The following is a 27,938-nucleotide window of genomic DNA, read 5'->3' as shown; positions in this document are numbered from 1 at the left end:
GCACTCCCCTGGAAAGAAGGCTGGAAGAATTCCTTGACGGACAATCGTGACATCGCACTGAACCGGCTGCAGAGATTAGTAAAGCGACTTTCTCACCAAGAAGGGCTGATACAGAGGTACGACACAGTGATCAGGCAGTACTTGTTGCTCAACCATGCTGAAGTCGTACCCAAAGTAGTTCCTGACGATCGGGTGGTGTACTACATGCCGCATCGCGAGGTCGTGCGCGAGGAGTCACTGACAACCAAGCTGCGAGTTGTTTTTGACGCGTCCTCGCATTCACAAGGTGTACCATCCCTCAATGACTGTCTCGACAAAGGAACGAACCTCAACCCAGAGTTACTTCAGGTTCTGCTGCGGTTCAGGTGGTATCCCATAGCTATAAACTCGAACATAGAAAAGGCATTCCTTCAAATCGAAGTGCAAGAAACGGATCGGGACGCTTTCAGATTTCTCTGGTTTGAGAACATTCCCACCAGTTCCACGGAAAAGATGGTCGAATGGAGAATGACGAGAGTGCCATTCGGCTCAACCTCAAGTCCCTTTCTGCTCATGGCCACTATCCACCATCATCTGGATACGGTGAGCGAGGACGACCATGACTTCGCCAGAAAACTGAAGAAGTCGTTTTACGTGGATGACTTACTCATAGGAGCGGACACATACAACGAAGGATTGGACGTTTACGAGAGATCGAAATCTATAATGAGTAAAGCTGCTATGAATCTTCGTAAATGGAAAACTAATAACAAGCAGCTTCAGAAGGTTTTTGACCAGAAAGAGGAAAACGTTGACGGAGCATCAACTTCTGGGACCGTTCTGGGAATGCTTTGGAATACAGAGCATGATTGTTTTGACTTATCGCCCAAAGCAGTAACCCAGTACTTGGCTTCGGTCACATCTAACTCGAAGCGTTCTTTGCTGAAGACGGCGGCCAGGATCTTCGATCCACTTGGAGTTCTCGCGCCATTTACTGTCACAGCTAAGATCCTGTTTCAACAATTGTGGATGAGGCAGGTGTCATGGGATGCTGAGCTACCCACCGATGTAGCTAGGTTGTAGAAAGCCTGGTGCGCCGATTTACTCCAGCTGGTTTCGATTAGGATCCCACGGTGCGTGAGACATGGGCTTGACACAGTAGTGAAAGCTGCTGACATTCATGTTTTCGTAGACGCCAGCTTGAAAGCATATGGAGCGTGCGCATACCTCAAGGCTTCAGACACCAATGATCATGTTGTCACTTCCTTGATTATGGCCAAATCTCGAGTGGCACCGATGAAAGCCTTGACTCTTCCGAAACTGGAACTGATGGGCGCAGTGGTAGGAACGAAGGAAAGTGGTAGGAAAGAAGTGGTAAGGTTGGTGGGAGAGGCTGATTCGCTCCGTAAAGTCAGCCTTGCGGAAGGTGCTTGGAAAGACGAGCCTGAGCGCAGAGGAGCTGACCACGCTTCTTGCAGAAGTAGAAGCTGTCATCAATTCAAGGCCTCTTACTTATACGTACACCAGTGCGGAGGAGCCCTCGCCTATATGCCCTGCGCACTTTCTCATTGGAACTTCCTTGCTGAGCATACCTGGCCCAGGCAATGAGGACGACTCCTACATCAACCAGGTGACACGTGAAACCACAATTAGCAAGCTTCGGTACCGGCAGAAGCTTTTGGACCACTTGTGGAATCGCTGGAGAAGAGAGTATATCCTTGAGCTGAGGTCCTTTCATCATCATCCAAGTGCGTCCAACCGAAGTTTACAAGTTGGGGACGTGGTCTTGGTGGAGGCAACTGGCACCCCCAGGAGCCTTTGGTTGCTGGGTCGTGTTACAGAAGTTTTTCCTGGACGAGACGGGATCACTCGGGCCTGTAGCTTGAAGACGCAGGATGGAAAGATAATTAAGAGACCGGTGCAGACACTTCATTTCCTAGAAATGGGACCTCCATCTTCTGGTGGGGGGAGAATGTAGAAAACGAGGTAGAGGAATAAAGAGAAGAAGAAGAAACTGCTCGGAACGGTGGCTCCTGCCTCTCTGCTTCTCTTCGCCCGCCCCTTTCTAACAAACGTAATAGTTCCTTAGTCGCCTTCTGAGTGGATGACTGAGAAGGCCAGTGGCACAGAATCTTTCCCTCCGAAAATGGCCGCCGAGAGTCCAGGTTCCTCAGCGCTGACGACAGTTTTTTTCTTTCAGCCGAGTAGCGTGGGCACTCGCATAAAACGTGGCGTATCGTCTCCGATGTGCCGCACGCTTCTCACTCCGCCCTTGCTGCCATTCCTATTAAGTACGAGTAAGCATTTGTGAATGCCACCCCCAGCCAGAGACGGCAAAGAAGAGTTGCGTCAGACCGTGGGAGGCCTAGTGGAAGGGGACGTTGCAGGTGTGGGTCAAAGGCACCAATGCGTGCGCATGTGGAATCTTCTGGAGACCATTGGGAGATAGCTGTTTCCCGGGCAAGAATGCGGAGGACCCTAGCTGCGTCCGTCCTAGACAGTGGGATGAGTACAGTTGTCGCTGTTTGATGCGCCAGCCGGGCGGCAGCGTCCGCACTTTCGTTGCCGACAATGCCGCAGTGGCTAGGAAGCCACTGTAGGGTGACATCATGACCCGCCTGGGCAGCACGGTCGTATACCATTCTTATTTCTGTCAGGAGCTGTTCGTGAGGTCCCCGGCACAGCGCTGACTGGAGTGACTGAAGTGCAGGCTTCGAATCACAGAAGATAGCCCTTCTGCGGCACGAACTTTGCTCGACGGTGTGAAGAGCGCTACGGATGGCCGTAAGTTCTGTAGCCGTGGATGTCGTAAGATTGGCTATCTTGAATTTGCTGCACAGTGACAGTCGTGGTATAACAACAGCTCCGGCAGAACCCGACGATGTTACCGAGCCATCAGTGTATACATGGGTTCGGTCACTGTATGTCTCGTGCATGTTGTAGGGCCGGATTTGGAAGATCACGTTTTTTTGTCACTCCTGGGATATCTAGGCACACTCGGGGCTGCATCACACACCACAGCGGAACGAGCGGTCTCATCGCCGGCGTGTAGTTCGATGGAACGCTGGTGTTGTGGGCAGCTACTACCCTTGCGAACGACGCCCGGGGACGGGTCGCTGGTATTCCCGCGAGGTGATGATCAGGTAGACGGGCGAGGTGCCTGATATGTGTCCTGAGTATTTCGACGCCCACAAAGGTTGCCAAAGGGTGCTTTCGAGCCAGGGCAATGGTCGCTGCTGTGGATGTGCATCGTGGTAGGCCAAGACAGGTTCGCAGGGTCTGAGCTTGAATACCCTGAAGTGCCCGAGTAGTTGTGCGGCACGCTCCAGAAAGGACAGGGGCACTGTATCGCAGATAGCCCAAGAACAGCACGTTGTAGAGCTGTAACATCGACTTCAGTGGTGTTCCCCACGTCTTGTCGCCGATGAGTTTGAGCACATGCACCACTGCAGAGAGCCTCTTCTTTAGAACGTTAACATGAGCGCTCCACGAAAGGCTTCTGTCGACAACTATGCCGAGAAACTTGTGATGTCTCACATAAGACAACCTTTCACCATTAATATATAAAGGGTATGCATACATAGGCTTTCGTGTAAACGGAAGCACGGCACATTTGCTGCTCGATAGTTCCAACCCTTGTCCGTGTAGATATAAGGTCGTCAAGTGTGCGGCATTTTGCAGTCGGGCGCGCACATGCCGACGAGTCACGCCATCTGCCCAAACACATATATCGTCGGCGTATATCGACACGTGAACCCTCCTTGGAAGGCGAGAAATCAGGCCAATTAGTGTAAGGTTGAACAGTGTAGTGCTTAGGACGCCTCCTTGGAGAACACCACGGTGTGTATAGTGAGCTGATGTCGGCCCATCTGCAGTCATAACAAAGAATGACCTTTCTGTTAGATAGTTCCGTATCCACTGGTAGACCCGGCCACCGAGCCCCACAGCCTGCAGTACTTTGAGAATCGCATCGTGCTCCACGTTATCGTAGGCCCCTTTAACGTCGAGGAACAACGCGGCACATATCCGCTTCGCACTTTTCCGCTGCTGTACAAAAGTCACCAAATCAATAACGCAGTCAATGGATGAGCGTCCACGACGGAATCCAGCCATGACATCATGGTAGACATTGTAACGCTCCAGGAACCAATCCAGACGTGCGAGAATGATTCGCTCCATCAGCTTTCCAACGCAACTTGCAAGTGCAATTGGTCGGTATGCCAGTGGATCCAGCATAGATTTTCCGGGCTTCAGGAGCGGAACGAGGCGGCTGGTCTTCCATTTTTGAGGAACTGAACCATCACACCATAGGGCGTTGAAATATTCCAGCAAGGCTTGTCGGGCATTCTTGCCAAGGTGACGGAGAGCAGCATATGTGACTCCATCAGGCCCAGGAGACGAAGATCGCTTGCATGCAGCCAATGCCGCCCGCAGTTCTTCCATGCTAAATGGAACGTCCATCCTTGAATCCCGCGATGCAGGGATGTCACTGGCGAGCAGTAGTCCAGAAGGGCCTGCTCCACTGGCTATCCTCACGCAGGAGTCCTCGGCCACTTCGAGCTCTCGGCGGTTCTGGTGAATAGCTAGGGCCTTAAATTTGGAGCGCTGCTGTACAGGAGTCATTAGCCCTTGCACAGTTTTCCATATCCTCGACAAAGGCTTGCGAGTGTCCAGCGTGTCACAAAAAGATTTCCAACGTTGTGCTTGCACTTGGGCAATTCGTCGCTGGATCTTCTTTTGCGTTCGTCTGCAAATTCTGAAATATTCTTCAAAATTATATGTAGCCTCCCGTGGATAGCTTTGAAAGCTCGCAGCTCTGGTAAAACAAAAAAAAAACAAGTTGACAAAGGCATAATGTGGTGTTCACTAGTACTAGCGTTATGAAGAACTTGGAATTAAAAAGCATTGGTAATGACTAGATTTCTATGGATAGCGAGGGAAATCAACAAAGATACCTTTATAGCTGTAAAGGTACGTTGCTACAAAGCTAACTTGCCGCAAAGGTACACCACAGGCTACCATGGCAAAAAAATGAAGCTAATATGTTTTAGAAATGATCACGTGTGATTAAAAGTAAGATCATGTTTAAAAATAGACGCACGCTCTTTTCGCCAATGTAAAAGCTCCAAATGTTTAGCCATAACTTTAAGGACATCTCAGCTTGTAAGGCAAGGATTGTTTAAGAGAAGTTCAATATTGTGGGCAAATATACAGCATGCAGAATCAAAGTTAAACGCGTAAAATAGCAAACTAACCATCTTCGAATCAATTACATTTTTAGGTCTCTCCTGAATAACGAGCCCGGCGACGTGCTCCTTGCATGGTTCCCAATTACATACGCATCTGGGTTTCTGTCCATGCCTGCGGTGGCATGCGCTGGGTCGACATTCGTAATCGTTCATCCGGGATTGTCATCAGATGAATTCATCCATATCGTCAACAAATATCAAGTGAGTATATGGTCCCTAGGATCTGCCTCGTGGTCACGTCATGCGCTGCACTCCATTAAGTGCCACAGGGGGTGGTACAGCAAACATGTCTTTTATCTGTCGAAGGGGTTCCCTATCTAACAACAATTTTTCGGCATTAGAGAACGCCGAACGACGCTCTATAGAGAACTCATCTTTTTGGGATAACACTTTGTCCGAAGTTATAACTATGGCAAACAATAATCTGGCACAAACACTTTCCGCATGTAAACGCTGTTTTACGTGTTGAGACAAGCGAATGAGTCTACAAGAAGCTGCCAATGGAGTGCGCGCACGATGCGGTGTTAGTCTTACCAATTCTATGGCATAGCTTCTTTGTTAAAGCGCAATTATTAAGAAATTTTAGGCAAACAAAATTAAGTGGAAAGGAGTACAGTGCGCGGTGGGCTTCTCATGTAATTTTCAACGGAAGTGAGTTTGAAGAAAACATGTTTATTTCAAATTTCTCTACAGTTTCTGACATTTGAAAGCTGAAGTTTTATGAATTAATTTGTGTAGTTGTACCGAAATGCTTGTTTGTTACCTTTGTGGCAAACAGGAAATTTCGCAGATCCCGGTACAATACATTCTATAAATAATCCTGTCGCCGTTATTTCTATCAGATAACGACGTTGGGATCTGTGCCTACACGGCTGTACTACTACGTTGCGGACATGATGCGCATGGGGACAAAGCTTCCCTCTGTGAGGAAGATCAGCGTCGCTGGAACAGTGCTCACCGAAGCGTTCGCCGAGCAGATCAGGGCTGCCTTCGAGGGCCTGCGCTCCATTCGTAATTTTTATTCCTTGTCCGAATCTTGCAGCGCCGTCTGCACGACTCCCTACGGCGAGCTGAAACCGAAGGGCCTTGGTTTTCCTGCACCAAATGTGGAGCTAAAGGTGAGTTCGGGCTTTGTTTGAGAGATTGTACACCTATGCAAAGAAGCCGCACTATATAAATTAATTTTGCTCGCTCGGCTCGCGTGAAAATGGCGTTGGAATATAGGAGCAGTAGAAGGAACAGTTTAACAGTGCATTCCCAAGAACCCAATTACAGAAAACAAAAGAAAAAAAGATTTTGTGGCGCTCTCACATGAACTTAAGTCGCTTATTATCTTCGACGAACAAAAATACATTAGGGCGTATTTTGCGGATCTTTTTCCTACAACTAAAATAAAACGTAACTGTGTTATCTCAAAACCTGAAGCAATTTCAAATCTAACAGCATACATAAACAAATTTATATCTTACATTTTTATATTTGTGATTGAGTAACGTACGGGAACGATTTACATTTGGTTTTAGCATACCGCGGTACTTCACCTAGGCATTTAGCAACTTAACTTGCAAATGGCGTTAGGGCATTTTTCCAGTAGATGCCAGAGGTTGCTGAACATGATTTTACAGTATAGATTTTATTTTTTGCACTCCGCAGCACGATGTGCTAAAATATTTAAAATGTAGGATAAGTCCAACGTAAAATTTTGTTTTGGATAACTGTCGCCAAATAACATTAACAGCGGAGATGTTGTACATGCCGCAACTTGAGCGTTGCGGAAATAAACACCAAGAAAACGCGGAGCACTCGTTAGGGCTAGCCTCGCGGCGACCGCTGAGCGATTGCGGTATTCGCAGTGGCTTTAGCAAAAAAAAACTGGCATAAACCACGAGGAGCATGGAAATTCCGAGCGCTCGGGGACGGTGCCTCGCGGCGGCCGCTGAGGCCCCGGCTCGCGCACTAGCTTTCTCAAAAAAAAAACAGCTCTGTCATAAAGTGCCACCGCGAATATAGGGCTTCGCATGAGGAGCACAACCGTATCGATGCATTTGAAGACTATTACTAGCACACTTCAATGCAATTACAGAACATGTACATAAACAATATGAAACTTGTACAAATGCGTGCTGGTGTGTCCTTCAGTGGTCGTGATAAAGAAATCGTGAAGCTCCGCTGAGGTTCGAGCTTTGCGGGACTTTGTAAAAGCTTCGCCAGATGAGCTGGTACAAGTCTACAATGCTGAGGATCACTTTGCATCAACCACTCGCCGCGAAGAGGACGACGACCTTTTTGATGCATATGACGACGATTGCTAGCACCGTACCTTGGCAAATAAACAATAGTACTGAAACCTAACTACGTGTCCGGCGATGCTCAACAACAATAGTTTCACCGGTGAAGTCTTCCGCGTGAGCGCAAGCTTCCCTGAATTTTTTAACACGGAAGTGCACAAGTGCCTGGGTACGGACGTACACAAGTGCCGGAAGCGCCGGGGTACCCAAACCTCACCGACGTCATATCTGTCACGGAAATGGCGTCACCAGAAAAAATTCCATTCCCGCGGCGGCGCTAGGATTAGACCCCAAGATAATTTTGGTCGCAACATGACGTGTGTAATACTCTGCCAACTAGACGATGAAGTGAAGCCCGCATGGCTGTACGAACGCGCCTTATGTCCTTTCCTCCAACTTCTCCATTAGATGGTGCTGCCGTCTAGGGGAGGTGACACGAAATAGTACGTCCTGACGCTAATGAGCGCCGATAGTTGGCGCCTCGATTCGGCAGCGTATAGCAGCGTAAGCTACTGCGTTTATCCGTGCACCGAACTCTGCGAACCGAGCTACGAACTCAGCCTCTCGCGTTCACACGCTGAGGTCTTCGCAACGCAAGCGTATGGCGTACACGCCAGTGAGCAGGATCAATGTTGTCACACCTTGACCAAAGCGACCCGCCAGCAGGGACCCAATTCTCTAAAACCACGGGCCGCCGTTTTGACACGACGGGGTACCACCTTGCAAATACATGTGTTCTGGGGTTGGGGCCCTCGCATTGAGGGGCGAGAAAGCAGGCAAAATCGCAATCTGGACCACCGGAAAGGGGGCGCAAAGTGAAATGCGCTGCCCGCCGTTGTTTTTCTTGGGAATTTGCGCCCTCTTGCCGGTGCTCCGGAGTGCGATTTTGCCTGCTTTCTTGCCCCTCAATGCGAGGGCCCCAACCCAAGAGCATTTGCATGGCGCTACCCCGTCGTTTCAAAACGACGGCCCATCGTTTTAGAGAATTAGCCCCAGGTCGTCGCTCGGCAAGCACAACCACAAGACAGCTCCGGACCAGCAAATCATGATCCTTTGAAAGCACAGCTGTAAACAACACCGACAACAATTGCCCAAGAGGCGCAGTTGAATTCACAAACGTGGCTCTACAAATAGTGAAACCAGAGATTCTACCAGCCGTTACCAGGAAGTCGCGGGGGCGGCTTCCCGACTGCAGCAGAGTCGGCTACGGCCGGACTAGAGCGGCGGAGGCCCACTCTGCAGCCCTACCGTGCGTCGGCAGAAGGAAAACGGAGATGAGCGTCTTTCGAATGGCGAGACAGCGGAACCTAGCCATCCTGACGTGCTAGCTCGGGGCTAAACCACCGCGCGACGCAATCGCAGAGAGACACCGAAACAATTCGGCAAGTGAGCTTACTGATTCCCATTTATATCGATTTGAGCCAACTGGGTTAGTAACCTTGAGAACTGCGAGAAAGCTGAGAGAACATTTATAAATGCTATTTATCAGAACCACTAGCTCCTTTCGCCTTTTGTATTACTTTAACACACAACCGAATTGGTATTCCCCAATTTTGAAAACGGAGTCCCGTTCGTGGCGAGCAGTGTGCAAAAGGTAGTGTCTATCTAGCGGCCAGATGCCTGTCTGTGATCTCTAAATTTTGTTGTCCCGCCCTACAAAGCAATGCTTAACGAATCCTTGCCGTACGACCACTTAATTCCGTGGAGTCTTGGACACAAAGGAGGTGATCTCGAACAAGTTAATCAATCCGTGCGAAGGAAGCGCGTATTTGGCGGCGCGAAACTGCGCCAAAACAGGCCCTAAACAACCGTCGCTAAGGCAGACGACCAAGGCGACGGAAGGTGTCTCGCGGACGCGCCAGCCGGGGCTCCGGCGCGTGGTGAACGCTGGATAATAGTATTCATTCCCCGGGCCATCTACACTATGCTCCGTGAGGGAAAAGCACCCTCCCCCTCCGCGCGTGCGTTAGAAGTTTGTTGTCAGACACGCCTCGACGAAACCATTGGCTGGTAGAAACAGAAAGCTTCGCTATATAAGGAGACATCCAATAAAGCCGCTTGCTCCCTCACTCTCTGTGGGAAAGGGGCAGAAACGGATGGACGATGTAAAAGAGCGAGATGTCCATCTGTCGCTCACGACATTGTTGAAACGGTGGTGAGCCACTGATATAATTTTAAAACCATATAGCAGGCTCACGTACTCCGTACAATGGCTGATGCTCTCGACATCTTTTTTCGAAGTTGACGTGCAGTGTTGCGGAGTTACCAGTCCGGAATTGGAATGAATCCGGAATCATTCCGCATTTTCGCGACCCCGGAATGGAATTGGATTGGAATGGCGACAATACTTGAAGGAATGGAAGGGGGAATGGAATTAGGCGCCTTTTGCAAGGAATGGAATGGGAATGGAATTACATGTATTTTTCCCAAAATAAAGCCCACTTTTCCTTCTACGCGCTGTTTTTTGTCACAATATGCGAAAATACGCAAAAGATCCCACCAGCCCAAGTTGAAACATTAGTAAGCCGGAGCCTTGAATTTAACAATAACTCATTACTGTTAAAATCGGTTGCCTGATTACAAGCACGGTATATTTATAAGCAGCTATTCTACTACGATTATGTCCTTAAATACAGCGCTGCTACGAAGTTCGTCGCGATTTTCTGCCTAATAAACTCGGCTCTAAGCCGTTGGTATCCGTCGTGGGGAACTACCGCGGTGGCATCCCCCCCCCCCCCCCTATCTCTGCCACCAACTTCGCCTTGTGATTTTTTACCTTGGCGGCGCCTTCACCCCGGCTGCGAGCTGTCTCCCCACGCTTCACTTTTGTTTTTTGCGTCCGGAACCGTCGGTGATTGATCGCATCCCACCTTGCCGTCACCGGGACGCTGGCGCGGTGCTCGTGTCCATTGCGAAATTTCGCATATCAGCTTACGCCCCATCTCCCTTCGCGCTCCCCCCTCCTCCCCCAGGACATTTTGCAATACTGGCCCTCCTGTCTAGACACTCAGACACCTTGGCCCTAAGCAGCGTCTACGAAGGCCTAAAATATTGGTTCGAGAATCCACCCGAAACAGGGGAGCCCATGTGATAGGAACTGCGGTCACGCCTGCGCCTGCAAGCTGCACGCTGCAAGCTTTGTTCCTAAACGGTTCCGACCTAACGGAAAGCGGACGCAAGCCACTTTCCCTTGCTCTCCCGACTGGCAAGGGCAGTTTTCGTTGTAAATGTGACGTCAGCTGACGTGGAACGCGTGTTTTCCACGGCATCTCTCTTTGTGACAGACAGCGACGCGAAACCGGCTCTCAAACACCTCTTTTAAGCAGCTCATTTGTCATGCGCAACACACAGGCAGAAGGCAACTGTATTAGTTTGCTTTTTTGTTGTTTTTAGAACTGGCCGTTGAAGCAGCCGTCATTTACACTTCGTGTTTTCAGAACTGAACGGCGAAGCGCCCATTTGGCTCACACCATTTTGTTACGCAATTTTAATGAATGAAACCAAAATAAACTTTTTTCGACCTTTCACGGCAGCTTGATACCTTTATGGCAGCACACAAAATTCACGAGGAGACCTAATAGCGCTGCTGAGCACGAGGTCGCGGTTCGATTCCTGGCCGCGGCAGCCGCTTTCCTGATGTAGGCGATAAGCAAAGACGCCCGTGTGTACGAGATTTCGGCCTAAGGTGGTAAAAATTAATCCAGAGTCCTCCACTACGACGCGCCTCATTGCCTGCATTGCGTCGGCGCGTTAAACCCTACAATATATCAACGAGGACAGCTACGCACTTTTTTCTGGCGCAGGGATTTCGACAGCACTAGACAGACCGGCTGCCGAACGTGTCCTTTTATTATTATCGTTATCATTTTTCTTTACATCTTTTCTTTCGGTTCATCATCCAGACCAGAGTACACTTGGGGGAACCTTCATTGCTACTCCACTGCATGCAACTCCTCAAATTAGTTATACAGGCCTCAGTTATACAATTAGTTACGCAGGCCTTGGACTCAGTTTTGCCGAGTCCAAGTCCGCAACGCATTCTCTAAGTCCTTCTTCAGTTAGCTAGAGCCAAAGGTTGCGTGGTGCTAAAGTGTAAACAATCTCCCAATTTCTAAAAAAAAGAAAAACAAGACGCAGATTGGTATACGAACCAATGCACTATCCCAGTATACACTAACGAGAGAAAAAAGAATTCTCCCTGCGCATTGGTTCTCATCGAGACACCCATACAAAGGTCGGACATACTCTAAGCACAGCCTGAACTTTCGCTCGTGCGCAGTGGATGATACCTGACGCACGTAACTAAGCTTTTCGGCAAAGGCGACATTGCGTACCTGCGCACACGCAAACACAGGAAGTTCTGAACCTATCCGTGCTATCAAGGCGCGTTTGACATGCGTGAGTGCTGACGACCTGTGCAGCCCGTGATCCGTATTTGGTGCAAAGGCAGGACAAGGTGCTCGAGCGGTAATTCTTCCAACTTATACTACCAGATCCGGAGGTTCTGTTCCTCGTTAACAAAATTATAGTTCTAACCATGCTCACGACCGCTCCATGCGCGTGTTAACTGCTTAAGGAATATAATCTCTTCTTCTACCATACTTTTGTCAGCATAAAAACAGAACATGTCGTCACGTTAGCATTAACACATTCACACTTAAACAATATTAAACATCACAACTCGTAAAGGCGTGCTGACCATGCATATACTATAAAACTACCTGGAGAACTGCCCCTGTGGGAATTATAAGGGTGATTGCACTGAACGAGATATGCCACAAAGCCACTATCCCTCGACCTTGGTTACGTGTTTTCCGTACTTTAGCAGTTCTTAACGCGTGTAATAACATCAGCTTAATTGTGGGTTCATTGGTAACTTGATAATCACCCGATAAAACGTTGAGGAATTAGAGGAATGGAATTTAACTGCCCGGCAATTCCCGGAATGGGAATGGGCGATGTTCCGGCATTCCGAGGAATTGAAAGGAATGGAATTTAGGGAGCTTGTAATTCCACGGAATGGAATGGGGACGCCCATTCCGCAACACTGTTGACGTGCAAACTTTGGGGCGGGCTAGTGCGGAAATCACCCGATGCAATGAGAAGCCTAAGTGCAGCGCGAGATCGGGCATTTTATGCGCAGAATTCTCCGCCGAGTACCCGTAAAGCCAGCTCCGTGTAACTGCCTGCATTTTCACAAAAATGCAAAATTTGCGGAAGCAACAAATTGAAGCGACACATCACAATAGCGGACGTGGAAAGAATTGGTGAAACATACTTTTCAAAAACCTAAAAATGAGAAGTATACCATAATAAAAAAAATTAGGAACGTTATCAGACAAAATAAAAATTTGCATCTGGTACACCTCCGTAAAAAACGAAGGCTAAACTAAAGAATTTCTAGTCATGATCAAATTTGAACACGAAAGCGTTTGATGCCGGGGTCCACCGAGATCTAACTGACGTCATATCTGTCACGGAAATTACATCGCCAGAGAAACTTCGATTGTCGCGGCGGCACTGGGATTTGATCCACGAACTCTTCCGTCACGACGGGAGGTACGAAACGCGCTGCCGGCTACGCTATGAGCAGACGCGTGAAAAAGGCGACAAACGCGCTTTATCTAAGACAGGCTCCGAGGCGCCGACAGTTGGAGCCTCGATGCCAGCGCCTACGTGTACGGGGGACGCGCAGCGTAAGCTGCGGAGAAGCCGACTTGCTGATGTCGCGCTCGTGCCGTGACGTGACGCGGTCCCCTGCAGCGTGTGTTCACCAAACAATTCGCAGAATACTCGTTTGGTTTCGTTCGCGCGGAGGGATTGCGAGCACGTGTGGTTTCAGTCGGATTTACGCAATGCTCCGAAGCGTGCAAACCAGTGTCTAACACTGAAGCGTCTAACGGTGCCATACCGACGAAATATAAATAGCGACGTGCAAGTTCATTCAGATGCACAATAAACATTCAACTGCGCCTGTGAAGGCACATTTCACTTTTGTGCTTTACCGGTTCCTATGGAAGAGGAAACAACCACATTTTTTGCAAATACGACTAAAAATACCGAAAATTGGCAAAATATGTGACGTCCCGCATTTCCACAAAAATACAGAAATTGCGGAAGTTACGCACTAAATCATTATAGTAGCATAAATAAAGATAATTGTCCACAGCAATTTCAAAAAAACAAAAAAGGACAAAAATAAAGCAATACATATTACGGAAATGAACTGACAAAACAAAAATATACGTCTTATATACTCCTTAAAAACAGGACGGATGTAAAAGAATCAGTTCCCTTCCATTCTGTGAAGATGGGTGGCCTGCGAAGCGGGACGCAGTCGACAGAGTGCACGAAAGGAAGCACTTTTATTCGTTATTTGCGACTGAGCATACTTCCTAGCTAGCTATTTAGCTGAAGGAAACTTGGAAGAACTCCATCATTATTCCATCCAACAAGCACGGGGCTGCCTGTTTCCATTCCGTGTCGTAGGCGCCCGACTCTCCGGGTTACACACAACCCAATCCGCTGGACCAGTGAAGACCACAGAGAGGTCGCATCGGGCTGTTGGACGTACACGTGGAAGCCTCCCGCCTGCACAACGGACATGTCAACAGCTTCGCATGCATATCCTCCCCCTCCAATTCCCGCACGTGCACGCATAAACCGTTTATGCATGTGTTTCAACCTGAAAAGCACCGGCAAACAGCAGTTTCGAAAAAGCGGTCGGCGGTGGCTAAAAGGAACGCCGGAGCAGCGCCGACTAAAGCGGCTTCACCGGAATGAAAACTGGGGTGGTTAGACGTATGCTGTTTCGCAATAAAAACGCTGTAAAAGAACGTTTGTAATACGAGTAAAAAAAAAGCGAACATTGGCAAACTGTGTTACGCACTGCACTTCCCCAAAAATGCGTAATTGGCAGAAGCAACACATTTATTCGTCATGTCAGCCTAAATAAAGATAATTGGTGAACAGAATTTGAAAAAAACCAGAAAATATAATAATAGAACAAGCAAAATTTGTGCAGGAATTAACTGGCGAGATAAAACATAAGCGAAGTTCATAGTACTAAAAACGCAAGGAATACACAACGGACGGAAGATAGGGAACAGCGCCCAATCGGTACTGAAAACGATGAGTTCGAGCAAAAAGGGGAGAGTAAAAGCCGAGAATTAACGAAATTGGGGCATGTTCGCACTAGTGGCGTGAAGATTGGGCTAAAAGCGAAGCTGGCCGCACCACCTGACTTATTCTTGGTTCAGCTAAGTTTATGCGTTGCTTTGCTTGGAGACTCGGCCAGGCGTTCGTGTGCGGCTATGCTTGAGACTCAGTCCAGTCTTCTTCATGTTTCCGACAACAGCCCCAAAGAGCAATGAACACTCGGTCATTAAGGCACGCACAATGTTTTGTTTTATTTTCTTTACCAGTCATTCTTTTTTTTCGGGAATGGACTGAAGTTGTCGCATCTGTTCTCGAGGAGCTGTGCAGCGGCTTTCGCGCCGCGCTTCGCCTTCCTCGGGAGTGCCGCTGCTCTTCTTACAGTGTCTCTCTTCGTCGGAGACGCCGCTGTTGCACCTTACATGGATTTCAGCGCCAAATTTGACACTGAGCGTTTTCCATGAGTGGCAGGCTCGGATCGCCTTGTACGCAGACTTTCACATCTTTCCCAAAGTGGACTGCTTTAGCACGCCCTGGAACCGGCGGCAACTGGCTAGGCAACAAGGAATATCTAGCGCGGCCTGTTCTATAATTCTCGTTTGAGGCTTGAGCGCACGCGAAATGGTCAGGGGAGGAGCACGCTAGAGATGACGTTACGAGCGTATTCACGGAGGACGAGCGGTGCCGGCGCTCGCGATGGCTTAATCGCTGGGCAAGGTCGTTCGCCGGCTCAACAGCGTCTTACGCAGCGTCACTGTTAAAGGGACAGTGAAGTGATTTGTAAACATTCCAGGATTACGAGCGCAAATTGTGGTCTGGAGATTGCAGGCAATGTTTCAGCCGCTCTCGCTGCGTTTACGCGACTTTATTCCCCAGAAAAATCAATTCAAAAATTCTGTCCTCCCCTCTGCATCCTCGCCCCTTTTCGGTGGCAAAACACCACGGAACGTACCAAACGTACGTTTGGTACGTACCAAAAACGTACCAAAAAATGTGGTTGTTCCCTCTTCTATAGAAACCGGTAAAACACGAAAGTGAAATGTGCCTTCACAGGCGCAGTTGAATGTTTATTGTTGATCGGAATGAACTTGCAAGTCGCTATTAAATGCAGAGCATTTCAGTAACTCACGATGTCACCCGCGTTGGCGTCCGTAGTCCGCACGCTCACTGCGCATGCGCGTCGAGTCGAGGCGAAAGCGAACACTCTCTCGCGACGGGCATTGGATTGGATTCTAACACTCTCTCGCGAGGGCATTAGATTGGATTCGATTGGATTGGCTTGGATTGGATTGGCTTGGAATGGCTTGGCTTGGATTGGATTTGGATTGGATTGGATTGGATTGGATTAAAGTGTTGCGTCATAGCCGCGGCACGTTGCGTCATAGCCGCGGCAGACGCGCTGGGGCCGGCGCATGTGCAGTACTCTCTCTTCCGCGGTTTCCTCTCCTTCGGGCGCGCTCCGCATATAACCGGTGTGCCGTTCTCCGGCGAAGCAACATCCGCGCTTGGCTCAAACACCTAGGGTCCTCGCCGCTTTACAAGTACGCCAACGTCGTCGACTGGGACCGGCTTACGCAGTCCCTTCAACGTATATAAGCGGCGGAGCGCGCGTTCGGAATTCAGTCAAGGGCGTCTTTGCTTGGCTTTCGCTTGACGTGATGCTTTGCTTGCCTCGAGTAGATTCGACGCATTTACTCGAGTTCCCCCCGTGGGAAAATGCGGGCGGATTTTTTATATTTCGTCGGTGTGGCACCGTTAGACGCTTCAGCGTTAAGACACTGGTTTGCACGCTTTGGAGCATTGCGTAAATCCTACTGAAACCACAAGTGCTTTCAAACCGTCCGTGCGAACGGAACCAAACGAGTATTCAGCGAGTCGTTTAGTGAACACACGCTGCAGGGGACCGCGTCACGTCACGGCACGAGCGCGACATCAGCGAGTCGGCTTCTCCGCAGCTTACGCTGCGCCTCCCCCGTACACGTAGGCGCTGGCATAGGGACGCCAAATGTCGGCGCCTCGGAGTCTCTCCTAGATAGGGCGCGCTTGTCGCTCTATCCACGCGTCTGGTCATAGCGTAATCGGCAGCGCGTTTCGTACCTCCCGTCGTGAAGGAAGAGTTCGTGGATCAAATCCCGCTGCCGCCGCGACAATCGAAGTTTCTCTGGCGATGTCATTTCCGTGACGGATTTCCGTGTCAGTTAGATCTCGTTGGACCCCGGCATAAAACACTTTCGTGTTAAAAAAATAGTCTTGCTTGACGGCGCTTTTGCACGGCTCCCCGACGTTCCCACAGAGTCAGTCGGCCCAGCGTTTAGTCCGCAGGCCGCCGACGGGTCGTCGCAATTCGTTCCCTCACATGCAACTAAGCCATGACACGTTTGTGCATGAAACAATGTGCCTTTCTTTAGTTTGTTAGTTTGTACACTGTATCAAGCTCCAAATCCAGGTCGCTCCACACAAGCGCTGGACACGTGCACGTATGACGCTTCGCTGACGGGTACGCTGGTTGGAAAATCCAAGGCCAATAAAAGGCGGGAGAAGACTCAGCGAAGTAAATGTAGGTACTAAGGATATAAAATCGACCTCAACGTTTACCGTACAGCGTAAAACTAGGCTGCTGCAGGAAGCAGATTTTTGCGCTGGGTAAACAAGCACAGCGGTGAGCAGCACCACCACATATCTGCGAACGCTTTCCCGTCTAAGAAATAAAATTGCTAGACATGAGATATTGTCGAAATCTGGGGGAAATTTATTGCACGAGCACTATATAACAAATAACATATAGTCACCTGCGCTGGTTTAAATCCTAAAAGTAAATACAAATACAAACTGGTTATACATGGCATACGTTATATTTTCAACTGTGTCATCCCTGGCTTGTGACCCAGTGGTCTGAGGCGCTAGATATGTTATTTTGCAAGTCGCAATTTCGAATCCCCGGTAGTACATCTTTTTTTACAAGCTGATGTCTTCGTTACCCCCTAATGTTTTCTGTACTGAATTCACTATTTTTGCGCAGTAACGTTCATTCGTCTTCGAAAGAACTCGCAGAACACGCGCCGACTGACACTGACGCGCTAGCGACTTGTCGTTGGCGTGCTGCTGCCATGAGCACCGATTGCTTGCGGGCAGTGGGTACAGGCCAGAATAAGCTGACCCTTGGCTTGGTGCGAACACGGTACAGGCACGATTGAGGCAAGTTCTATATATGGGGTTCTCTATATGGAGCGCATGGCATTTGAGCGTCTGCGGTGACGCGGAGGGCGCTCATTCACTGCCTAAGCGTCGGCTAGTGATTGCTACGATGCCAAGTCATCCTGGTAGGCTTAACTGAGGCATCTGATAGCCGACAACATGACAGAAGCGCGGTATGCCCATTACTGAGATATCGACAATGCCCATCCAACGATAATGTCGGATGCCAAGCGTGTTGTTTCACAGAACCGAAACTGAAGCTTGCTTGAATTTTAATCTTGGACATCGTCTAATCACATAGCACCTTCACCTGACGTTAATGCAGGTTAGTGGTGCATCCGCCGCAAACCGCGGATGGTAGCTGTTCTTTCAGGCTTTGTAAAATAAATTCCGCCTTTATCGCCCGGATAAACGATGAAAAGTGTTTCATCTGAGTCAGTCTACCCAGTTTAAGTAAGTACGGGGTCTTCACAATTTCAGTTCTGTGTCTCTTTAAAATACACACATCGTGTGTCTTCACTGGCACGGGTCCATCGCACATCACGTCCCAGGAGTACAGAGAGAGAGAGAAATAACGTTTTTTGAAAGAGCTCCCGCTTATGGGGCGGTGGCGGCTGCCCACAGGGCCGCAGCGACCTGGAGGCCTCGGGAGGTGACTAGCACCTGGTCCGAAACCTCGGAGCCCCGCATGGCCTGCTCCCAGGCCTGAAGGGTGGGAAGGGGTGGGTAGGGATTTTTGGGGCACTGGCAGAGGGAATGAAAGTGCGTGTCCAGTGCACCACAGTGGGGTGGGAGTGCTCTAGGATCGTGCGGTGAGGGAACGCGTGCGCATGGATGATGCGCCACATGAGGGCCTCCTCGGGTGATAGGGAACTGTGGGGGAGGGAGGGTTCGACGGATCAGTCTTTGGTGCAGTGTAATGTCAGTGTAGGTGTACAGGGGGATGGGGATGCTGTGGTTAGGAGCAAAAGAAGCAGGAGCTCGGGCAGTGAGTTCTTGAGCATGTGAATGCACTGCCTCATTGCCTCCTAAGCCAGTGTGGGCCGGAGTCGACAGTAGCTCCACAGGATCCTGGGGAGGGTGTCGGAGGATGATACGGAAAGCTTGTGACGAGATACGTCCCTTAAGGAAGTTGGAGAGGGCATGCCGGGAGTAGGGGAGGATGTTAGTGGGTTGGGGCTGTTCAACTATGTCGAGGGCAATGGCGACTTCCTCTGCCACTGTAGGAGAGGGGGTGAGGACAGACATGGTTGTGGGGTGGGGAGGACCGTGCATAGAAGTGGCGTAAGCCTGATTGTTTGGGTATTGAGCCGCGTCCACATAGATGGTAGAGGGGGAGGGTAAGTGGGAGATGGCGTGGCGCTTGGAACGTGCCATGCGGCGGCCTGTATGGTGGAGAGGGTCCATGTTGCGAGGAAGGGGTTTGATGAGGAGTAGGTGTCGTATGTGTGGGGGTATAAGCAGTTGGGGGGAGGGAGTTTGAATTGGGTTGATATTGAGGGAGGCTAGGATGTGGTGTCCAGTGGAGGAGCAGGAGAGACGGATGATTTGGGAGGAGCGCTGCGCTTCGATGAGTTCCTGTGTAGTGTTGTGGAGTCCCATAGCTGTAAGGCACATGGTAGAGGCATGGGGAGGCAAAAGCAACACGTGGCGGTCGGCTTTGCGTATAAGGCCGTTGAGTTGTGCGTGCTGGGTTTGTGTGTGAGGGGTGAAAGGAAGGTGGTAGGTTAATCGGCTGATTAGAAAGCTTTGGAGAAGATGTATGCGGTCGGACTCGCCCATGCCGTGTTGGCGGTTTGCCACCCGGCGGATAAGGTGAGAGGTTTGGGCTACGTATTGCTTTATGTGAGTGAGTGCTTTGTGATGGGAGCGAGTGGAGGTGATGTGGAGCCCTAGAATACGGAGATAGCAGCGGCGTGACGGCGTTCCGCGTTCCAGTTGGCATCCACGGTGGTACGGTGTTACGGCACTTCCCGAGCTCCCAGTCGCGTTGCGAACCATGCCGCCATACTGTTCGGAGACCGCCCGACGAGATAAGCGGTTTCGAGGGGAGAGGGCCCACGCCGCGTGCGTGATCGCCGTGTGTCTCGGTCGCCCTGCTCGTTCTTGCTCGTTCTTGCTCGTTCCCTCAGCACCTTTAGGTTTAATAGTAGAACAAATGCAGGTGTGTCTTCAAATTTTTCATCTCATGCTGATATATTGTTCCAAGTAAGAGCTGGAGGCTCCGCGAGTATTTTCCCGGGGTTCCTAAGTGTTTGGGCCGGCCTGTATTTGGCGTCCATTGATTCGAGGCACAACGAATTCTGTGCCAAGCGGTTCTGCTGTCTCCTGGTTCTCTGAATGTAGGGGCGCAGACTTCATGCGCTTTCGGCCCGTGTTCGCTTATTGTTTCCGTCAGGAGACGGAATGTGCTACTGCGCGATTAAACTGAGCATGTGTATATTTAAAATGTAGAGTTTTTAACAAAGCACGCAAAGCAAAATAAAAGTACAGTATACCATGTTACCATTCTTCATAGGTAGAAAAAACATGTAGCTGCAGCGCGGCCAACATCGCCAGACTCATTCAATTGGGATGCGAATCCGGAGGGTGCCCACCCATGACGTAAGAATGGAACTGAAATGCCGCTTTTGGTGAAGCTATCTTAGATACGATTTACCGGCTAAATGGATACAATAAAACTGACACATTCATTCATCCAATAATCACGAATATGGCAGGCCCACAGGCCAACTTTATGGGCCATCTTACAGCCAGGGTTACGCAAAATAAGAATGTGAATATTTGTCATGAAATATTTATGAGAAAAACAAACCAAAACCACGATGTTGGCAATACATCAGCTTTGATTACTCCTTTACCCAAAAAGTTGGTATACCCAAACGTTAACACGAAAGTCTGATGCCGGGGCCAGACCTTTGGGTCCTATGGAATTTAGCTGCGAGGTATGACATCAAGGCAAAGCGATATGGAGATGGCCCTGCAGGGGCGGAAGCTGTTTAGGTGCCGCAACGGGGGCAGCAATATCTTCGGATTCGGGATCGTCGACCAGCTCGGAATGTTTTACCTTCTTTAGCAAGATGCTACAATAAAATCAGCACCGGGTTTCTCATTAAAGGAGCTTCACAGTTCATTTCAGGTTTGCAAAAAACTGAAAAGGACGGGATTCACGCTTGCCTAAAGCAGCTCCGACATGCTTGGCGCTCTGCAATGCTCAGACGCGAGCTTACTTTGGCGCCGGGAAGCTTCGAAGTGGACTAGCCGAAATTTTCTCTTTCCGTTCTGTCTACCCCACTAGGTACAAGTTGTGGCCTCGAATTGCGTATGCTAGAACGATTGAGTCTTTGACGCCAAGCCAGCACGAGGGCTGAACGCTGGTGCTGCCGACTTTAGGGTGCCTGGATGCTCGCCCGCCCCAGCGGCGGGGACGCATCCAGGCACGCTAGCCGATTTGACCTGTCGCTGCCAGCTAGCAGCAAAACCGAAAATTGGTGAAGCTTGCACTATGTCGCCAAAGCTTCAACTACAGCGAAGCTGGAGGACTTCTTTCTTTGCAAGCACTGAAGGACACACCACCAATCATTTCCTTAGGCTTGAAATTGTTTATGTCCAGGTACCGTCGTCGGTTTCCGCTGTGGTAGTAGAAGTCAAATTGCTGAGTGCAACGTTTCACCTTATTTTCCGCCATAGTGTGTGTACGGTTACGCAAACAAACAAACAAACAAAGTCATCGTCATATCGTCGTCTTCCTTATGCATGACAGGCGGACACGGATCGTTTTATCCTCATGCCTTCACATTTCTCCGAAAGTGCAACGCATCAGTACGCGCTAGAGCCGGCGGAAACCAGCTTCGCAAACTGGGCATCTGTAGAGTGAGCTGTCTTGTGCTCCCCCGTTGAGGTGCGCACGCACGTGAACTGTTTTCTTGTTAGTTTTTGCAAGCGCAACGCGGAAGCCTGGCCGACGCCGGGCGCTCTTTGTAAGGCGCGTGCTCACGTTCACGACAAAGGACAGGAGTAATTACAACTCAGTGTTTATGATGACGCCGCACACATTGCTACCAGCAACAACAGCTGGCCGTAAAACGAGGGTATGAATTCTTCGCCTTTCGAGTGGGAGCGCGAGTACGACTTCAGGCGAAGCAGCGAGTGAGTGAGGGAGCGAAAACTTTATTGCATAACAGCCACTAATGCTAGACGTCGGTCAAAAGCCCTTGGACAGCGTCTTCGGCCATGGCTGAATGGCCCAGGCTTGATCCGCTGGGTTGGAGCTCAGCAATACGGTCTCCCACTGCTCTACAGTAGGAATGTTGCGACCTGACGTTGTCGCCTGTGGACAGGCCCACAGCATGTGGGCTAAGGTCAGCCCTGTCCTTACACCGGTGGCACTTGTCGGAAAATTGCCCGGGGTAACAGTGACTGCACGCAACCGGATTGGGATACGAGTTGGTCTGCAGAAGTCGCCAAGCCACGGATTGCAATTTACTTAGGGTAGGATGAGCCGGGGGAAGCGGGTCCGCTCTAGCCTGTAGTGATTAGGGATGTCCCTGTAGGACACGAGGCGATCCCTACCCGAGAAGTGAATGAGCGTTGTTGTCGTCACCAGCTGGGTCAGAAAGTCCTCCAGCGGCGTCATGCGCGCATTCATTCCCAGCCAGGCCAGAGTGTGCGGGCGCCCATATTTGACATATCTTGCCCGAACGCTGAATGTCGTTGAGCTCAGTCCTTAGAACTGCAGATGCCTCTCGGGAGATGCGCCCCCTTGCGTAATTTATAATAGCAGATTTTGAGTTGCTCACCACGTATTGGATTTTTGCAGAGACCGTCATTGCCATGGCAATGGCCGCCTCTTCGCCCACCTCCGGTTCGCTCGTGCGGACCGACCCGGAGCTAATGGAATTGCTCTGTTGATTGACTATTGCAATTGCCATATCATTGCGACCCAGATAGTCGGCCGCGTCTACGTACACCACGTCCTCCGAATTTCCGAATCGTTTGTGCAGGGCTTTCGCCCTTGCCTGCCTGCGTTACAGATTGTGAACCGGGTGCATATTTTTAGGGATCGGTGGGATGTGAATTTGATCGCGCACGTCGGGAGTAAAGGGTACCTTTTGAGTGCCTGTTCGCAGGTGGTTGATGCCTAGGGAGCCGAGAATATTCCGACCCGTCTGGCTGCACCTAAGGCGTTCTCGTGGAGCCAGCCGCTGAGCCTCTATTAGTTTTCTGAGGGTATTGTGAAGCCCCAGCGCCTCGAAACGTTCGGTCGGAGCAGTGATCGGAATGCCGAGGGCCTGCTTGTAGGCCCGTCTAATAAGGGCGTCAAATTTGATGTTCATCGCCCTTTTTGAGGCATAGAAAAGGGGTGAAGTAGGCTTGCCTACTGAGAACGAACGCTTCAACTAATCGAACAAGAAAAAGCGGAGGGAAAAAACCATTTTTTGGTGCCCTGGCTGGAGTGCCCTCTTTTTTCTGTCCTGCTCTCTCCCACTATGGTGGTGGGGCCCAGACATTTTTTTTAGTGATGTGAAAGCTTTCTAAGCGCAATCGCCTTTTTATCATATCTTTTAAAGGCGTCGTAGTGAATTGGCACTTTGCTTCTTTTTGTTTTCACTTAACCTGAAAAATCAAGAAGAAAAAGTGTTGTCAACAATTTACAATTTGCGGCTCATGATTCCCGGGCCTCAGGGACTGCCCTTGCTGGTTCCGGCACTGCCCGAAAAAATGTTGATTCTAGCCCGAGCCCGGACCGGACCCAAGAAAATTCAGTAAAGTACGTTGTTGGGCTAGTTGGTGCATGTCTCTATCAGTTGTTAGTGCGCATCCGTCCCGTCCTTCTTCGTGCTCGTGTTGTGTATTTTTTAGCGCCTTTTTCAAGTAGAGACCCAAGAAAATTGATGCTACCCAGCCAAAGCCCGGCCTGCGAATGCATAATGCCAGACTACGTAGCTGTACCACCGCACCCAACTGTTTCAGTGCTCGGCTCTTGAGGTGTGCTGTTTTGTCGTATGCTGTTTTTTCGGCGTGCTCTTCTGTCACGTGCACTTTCGTCGCTGTGCTATTTTGTCGCTGTGCTTTTCTGTCGCGTGCGCTTTTGACGCTGTGCTCTTCTGTCGCGTGCTCTTTTGACGCCGTGTTGTTATATCGGTGCTCTTCTGGCGCGTGCCCTTTCGTTGCGCGCTGTTCTGTCGGTATACCGTTGTCGGGTGCCGGGCAAACGGCCGAGCAATATCCTAGACGGCCATAGCTGTCGCATAGTTCGTGCCTCTTCTTGTGAATATTGTAACGGTATACCGCACGACTGTAGTGCACATAGTGCGGTACCTTATTTCATTCGTAGACGATGAGGACAGAGTTTGTACAGCCCATGCGTCTGGACTGGAGAATCGTCGGATTCTTGTAGTGGAGGGTGCGCGTGATGTCGTCGGCACTGCCATAATCGGGGTGTTGCGCCGAATATGGCAAAGTCCTTGACAGTGTCCTCCGTGGCGCCGCGTAAAGACTCACTTTTCGGTGATGTCCCCGAGGCGGAGCTCTTGTATGGCCGTGTATTTTTTGGCCCGTCCCATGATTGGAGTGATGGCGACAATAACGTTTTTTACAACGTTGGTGCGAAGTATATCTCCCGCTGCCTCGTCATAATTTATTCCACCCGAGCGCAACACCCCGTCATGCAAGCCGGCTTGGCTTATCTTGGCTAGTTCCAGCCCTTCTCGGGGACGCAGCACGATTTTGATGTCCTCGCTGGGTAGCGGCGGCTGGCGGGACAGGTGCTGAGACTGGTAGGCTTGCGCGTTTAGACGTAACGTCTTGCTGCTTGGTTGGGAGGCAGTGACGGGCTTGCTGGAGCAGCTGCCCGGGGTGAGGCCTAGCTTGGCTTGAGCGCGGGCGCTCCGTCGCCGGTGACTGGCAAACCACCCAGCCGCTTCAATTAGGCCTTCGGGCGAGATACACTCACCGTCCACCTCGATGTACTGCATTTTGTTGCTTCGGGCAAAGGGGGTAGGCGCCGAGAGCCGCAAGGAGTGCAGAAGACCGAGTTCGAATGGTTAGGCCTAGGCCCAGGCTGGCCCCGCCTGTGAGGGGGTTCTCGTCCGCTGCAGGCCGGGCGACGATCCACACTTCGATAAAGAGGTGTCTACCAAATGAGAGGTTCGTTGGGCACTCTATGCCGTGGTTCGTTACGAGGAACTGTAGTAAATTACGCCACAACAGCCGTGGTAAGCCAGAGCTGACTTGGAACACGTCCATTCAGCCAGGCCGCTTTGTGGCAGAATCCGAAGTCGAGAGTTTTTATAAGGAGAAAAGGTTCTACCGAGAGGTGAAAAATGGTTTCGTACACCCCAAGGGGTGCACGCAATGAAACTTGCATTTCTGTCAATGCCACTGGTGTACCCAACCAGAGCTGTTGCTAACTTCCTAGCAACCCCACAGGTGCACACAACCAGACCTGTTGCTGACTTCCAACCAGAGTAGAACGTCAGCGCTTGTCCGTGTAGCCCCTCCCTTCGTCCTTCGTCTTGTTGTTCGCTCTGTAAGCAATAATTCAATGGAGTACCAACTCGCCCAAACTCTCACGTTAATCTCTAGCCCGAGTTGCAAAACAAAGAGCGTGTATCTCAGAACCCTGCAATTGACATATGCGTTTATTTTTTTATGCTGAGCGGTCCCTTTGGCGTTTTTTTAAAACATGGCGGGGGCGCGCGGGAACCCGCCAGCTGTGATCCTATTGTTCTTATCACCGGAACCTTATTGCTTGAGGTCGTGGCCTTGCGGTAAATAATAGATGTGGTAAATACCGTACTTACCCGATTCTAACGCGCACTTTTTTTCCGGAAAAATTGGTCGAAAAATCGCATGCGCGTTAGAATCGGATACGAAACCGAAACAGCGGAAATTTCGCCCCACCCATCGCCATCACCATGTCAAGATGGCGCTAAAGCTTTTAGCATGAGATAATAAACTGACTGCTTTTAGCAACGATTTTTCGGACGCAGGAAGCATAGGCGCCTAGGCTTTTCTATCGGCGTTCACACAAATCGTCAAATCGTTCCACTGGCGCGCTTGATAACAGCAATGGAAGCAGCGGCTCTCACGCGTTCAAAACGATCGGTCGGCTGAAGCGTGCGCCTCTGGAGAAGCTCGCGGGATGGGCGTGTGAGGCGTGGGCCACGATCCCATCGACCATGGTTGTACGTTAGTTCAGAAATGTGGCATCGCGAACGTGCTTGACGGCACCAATGATGAGATGTTTTGGTCAGCGGAGAGCGACGAGAAGTGAGATGAGTGAGATTACTTCGGGAAATAAATCACCCGTTTCTCTCGCATTCGTTTTTCTTGCTCACACAGTTCCGTGCGCGTTACAATCGGAGGTGCAAGTTTTTTCGGTTTTGTGTGAGGAAAATTGGGTGCGCGTTAGAATCGGGAGCGCGTTAGAATCGGGCAATTAGGGTAGTAGAAAAAGCTGTGGTAAATACTAATTGCACGTTCTGACTCCATGCAGCAGTTTCCGTCCAGAATGATTCGCAGGAGCAAACGAGCAGATGCCAGCCTTTCGAGCGTCTTTCACACTGGCCCTGAGTGGCTCAGCACCTGCTATTAGGCGAGGGGGCGGTTAACAAAAACCCAACGCATATCTAGTACGGAGATAGACGAGGTCGGTTCAGAATTTTCGCGAAGAAGAAACTTCGGTTGGTCAGCAAAAATGTCACTGGCGGAATTAGAATGGTAAAGGCGCCCAGAGGTGGTTGGATTAGATCTTTGTTTGTGCTGCCTAATGCGTTCACGCTGAAGAAACTCCAGAAGACGCATCCTTCGCCTTCCCCTCTTTTTTTCTTTGACGGTGGAGTCCCAATGAGCATTCTGGAAAGCTTCCGATCACCGTATCAGCGAAGACAAGCAAGCACGAATGGAGAAGCGGGGCTGAGGAAAGTGGGTACAGGGAGGGGGACAAGTGCGAGTGGAGCTTGAGCTTGAAGGGGGGGGGGAAGGGGGGCAAGAGCCTCTTTTGCACCCCCTGCCGACGCCCATGAATACAAATGTTCCACTCCTTACCGAGACGACTTGCAGGTCCCGTCACTGCTGTATCGAGTGGATGACAAAGAGCTAGTGGAAGTAAAATGCTGAGGATGGCTTAGCATACACCAGTTACCGAGAAGAACACGAGGACCTCTTCGATGCATACGACGACGATTATATTACTGCAACTATACAAATAAACAATGATACTGAACCTTAATGGTGGGTGCGGCAATGCTCACCTCCAACCTTTTCGCCATCCAAGTCTTGCGCGTCAGTGCAAGATTCACTGAATTTTTTTATTCATTCTTGAAATATTAATATAAGCACACTTATCAGAGATGTGTATTGCTGCTGTTACGTTCTACCATATATCCGCTACAATTGTCATTGGCATTCCGCAGTTTCTTGACCTGGACACCGGAAAGAAGGTGGGACCAATGCAGTACGGTGAATTGTACTTCCGTATTCCAAGTGTCATGAAGGGTTATTACAAGAATCCGGAGCTCACGAGGGAGTTCATAGACTCAGAAGGCTGGTGTAGATCAGGTAAGCACATGTCGGGCGTGGGCTTGTAATAATGGCCACTTATAGACAAGCCAGAATGAAGATACTACATAAAAAGTGGACGATAGAGTAAATGCCATGGCGGGCCGTGGTGTTGTGTTCTGCAACATTGCATGTCCTGGTCTTGTATACTGGCATGCAGTGTCCTCGGCAAGATTGTATTTGGCCCCACAATCTATATAATTCCTAAAACGTAGATCATTTGTGTTTTTAGTGTCAAAGTACCCATACAAAAATGCCTTTCGGGCGTCTATTGAAAAATGTATGGTGAGCTATGGCCTCCTATAGGTCTCTATGGTCACCCATAAAAAGGCATAAATTAGGCTATAGCCAGCTATTGAAGTTTTGATAGATCCTGCACTAAAGACTGTAAACCATACAATTCTATTTAGACAATTATAGAACATCCTAGTGTGTTTAGTCCGTAGAGTCACAGCTATTCAGGTTACTGTAACCAGCTAAAGAAATATGTATGGCTTTAGTTCTATAA

The 27,938-nt window shown here is 49.9% G+C and overlaps 1 protein-coding gene across 1 annotated transcript in view; it reads left to right on the top strand.

Annotated features, from left to right (window-relative positions):
* LOC144151985 (luciferin 4-monooxygenase-like) overlaps nucleotides 1-27,938 on the top strand; it is a 146,706-nt gene that overhangs the window by 75,869 nt on the left and 42,899 nt on the right. Inside the window, exons 6-8 of the mRNA XM_077683169.1 lie at nucleotides 5,261-5,429; nucleotides 6,071-6,346; nucleotides 27,286-27,430. Of these exons, the coding sequence (XP_077539295.1) occupies nucleotides 5,261-5,429; nucleotides 6,071-6,346; nucleotides 27,286-27,430 (590 nt within the window). The remainder of the gene's footprint in view (nucleotides 1-5,260; nucleotides 5,430-6,070; nucleotides 6,347-27,285; nucleotides 27,431-27,938) is intronic.

This window comes from Haemaphysalis longicornis, unplaced genomic scaffold (genome assembly GCF_048455015.1).
Source record: "Haemaphysalis longicornis isolate Haplotype H1 unplaced genomic scaffold, Haemaphysalis longicornis Haplotype H1 scaffold_9, whole genome shotgun sequence".
NCBI lineage: Eukaryota > Metazoa > Arthropoda > Arachnida > Ixodida > Ixodidae > Haemaphysalis > Haemaphysalis longicornis.
This window is presented reverse-complemented; position numbering and strand designations above follow the sequence as displayed.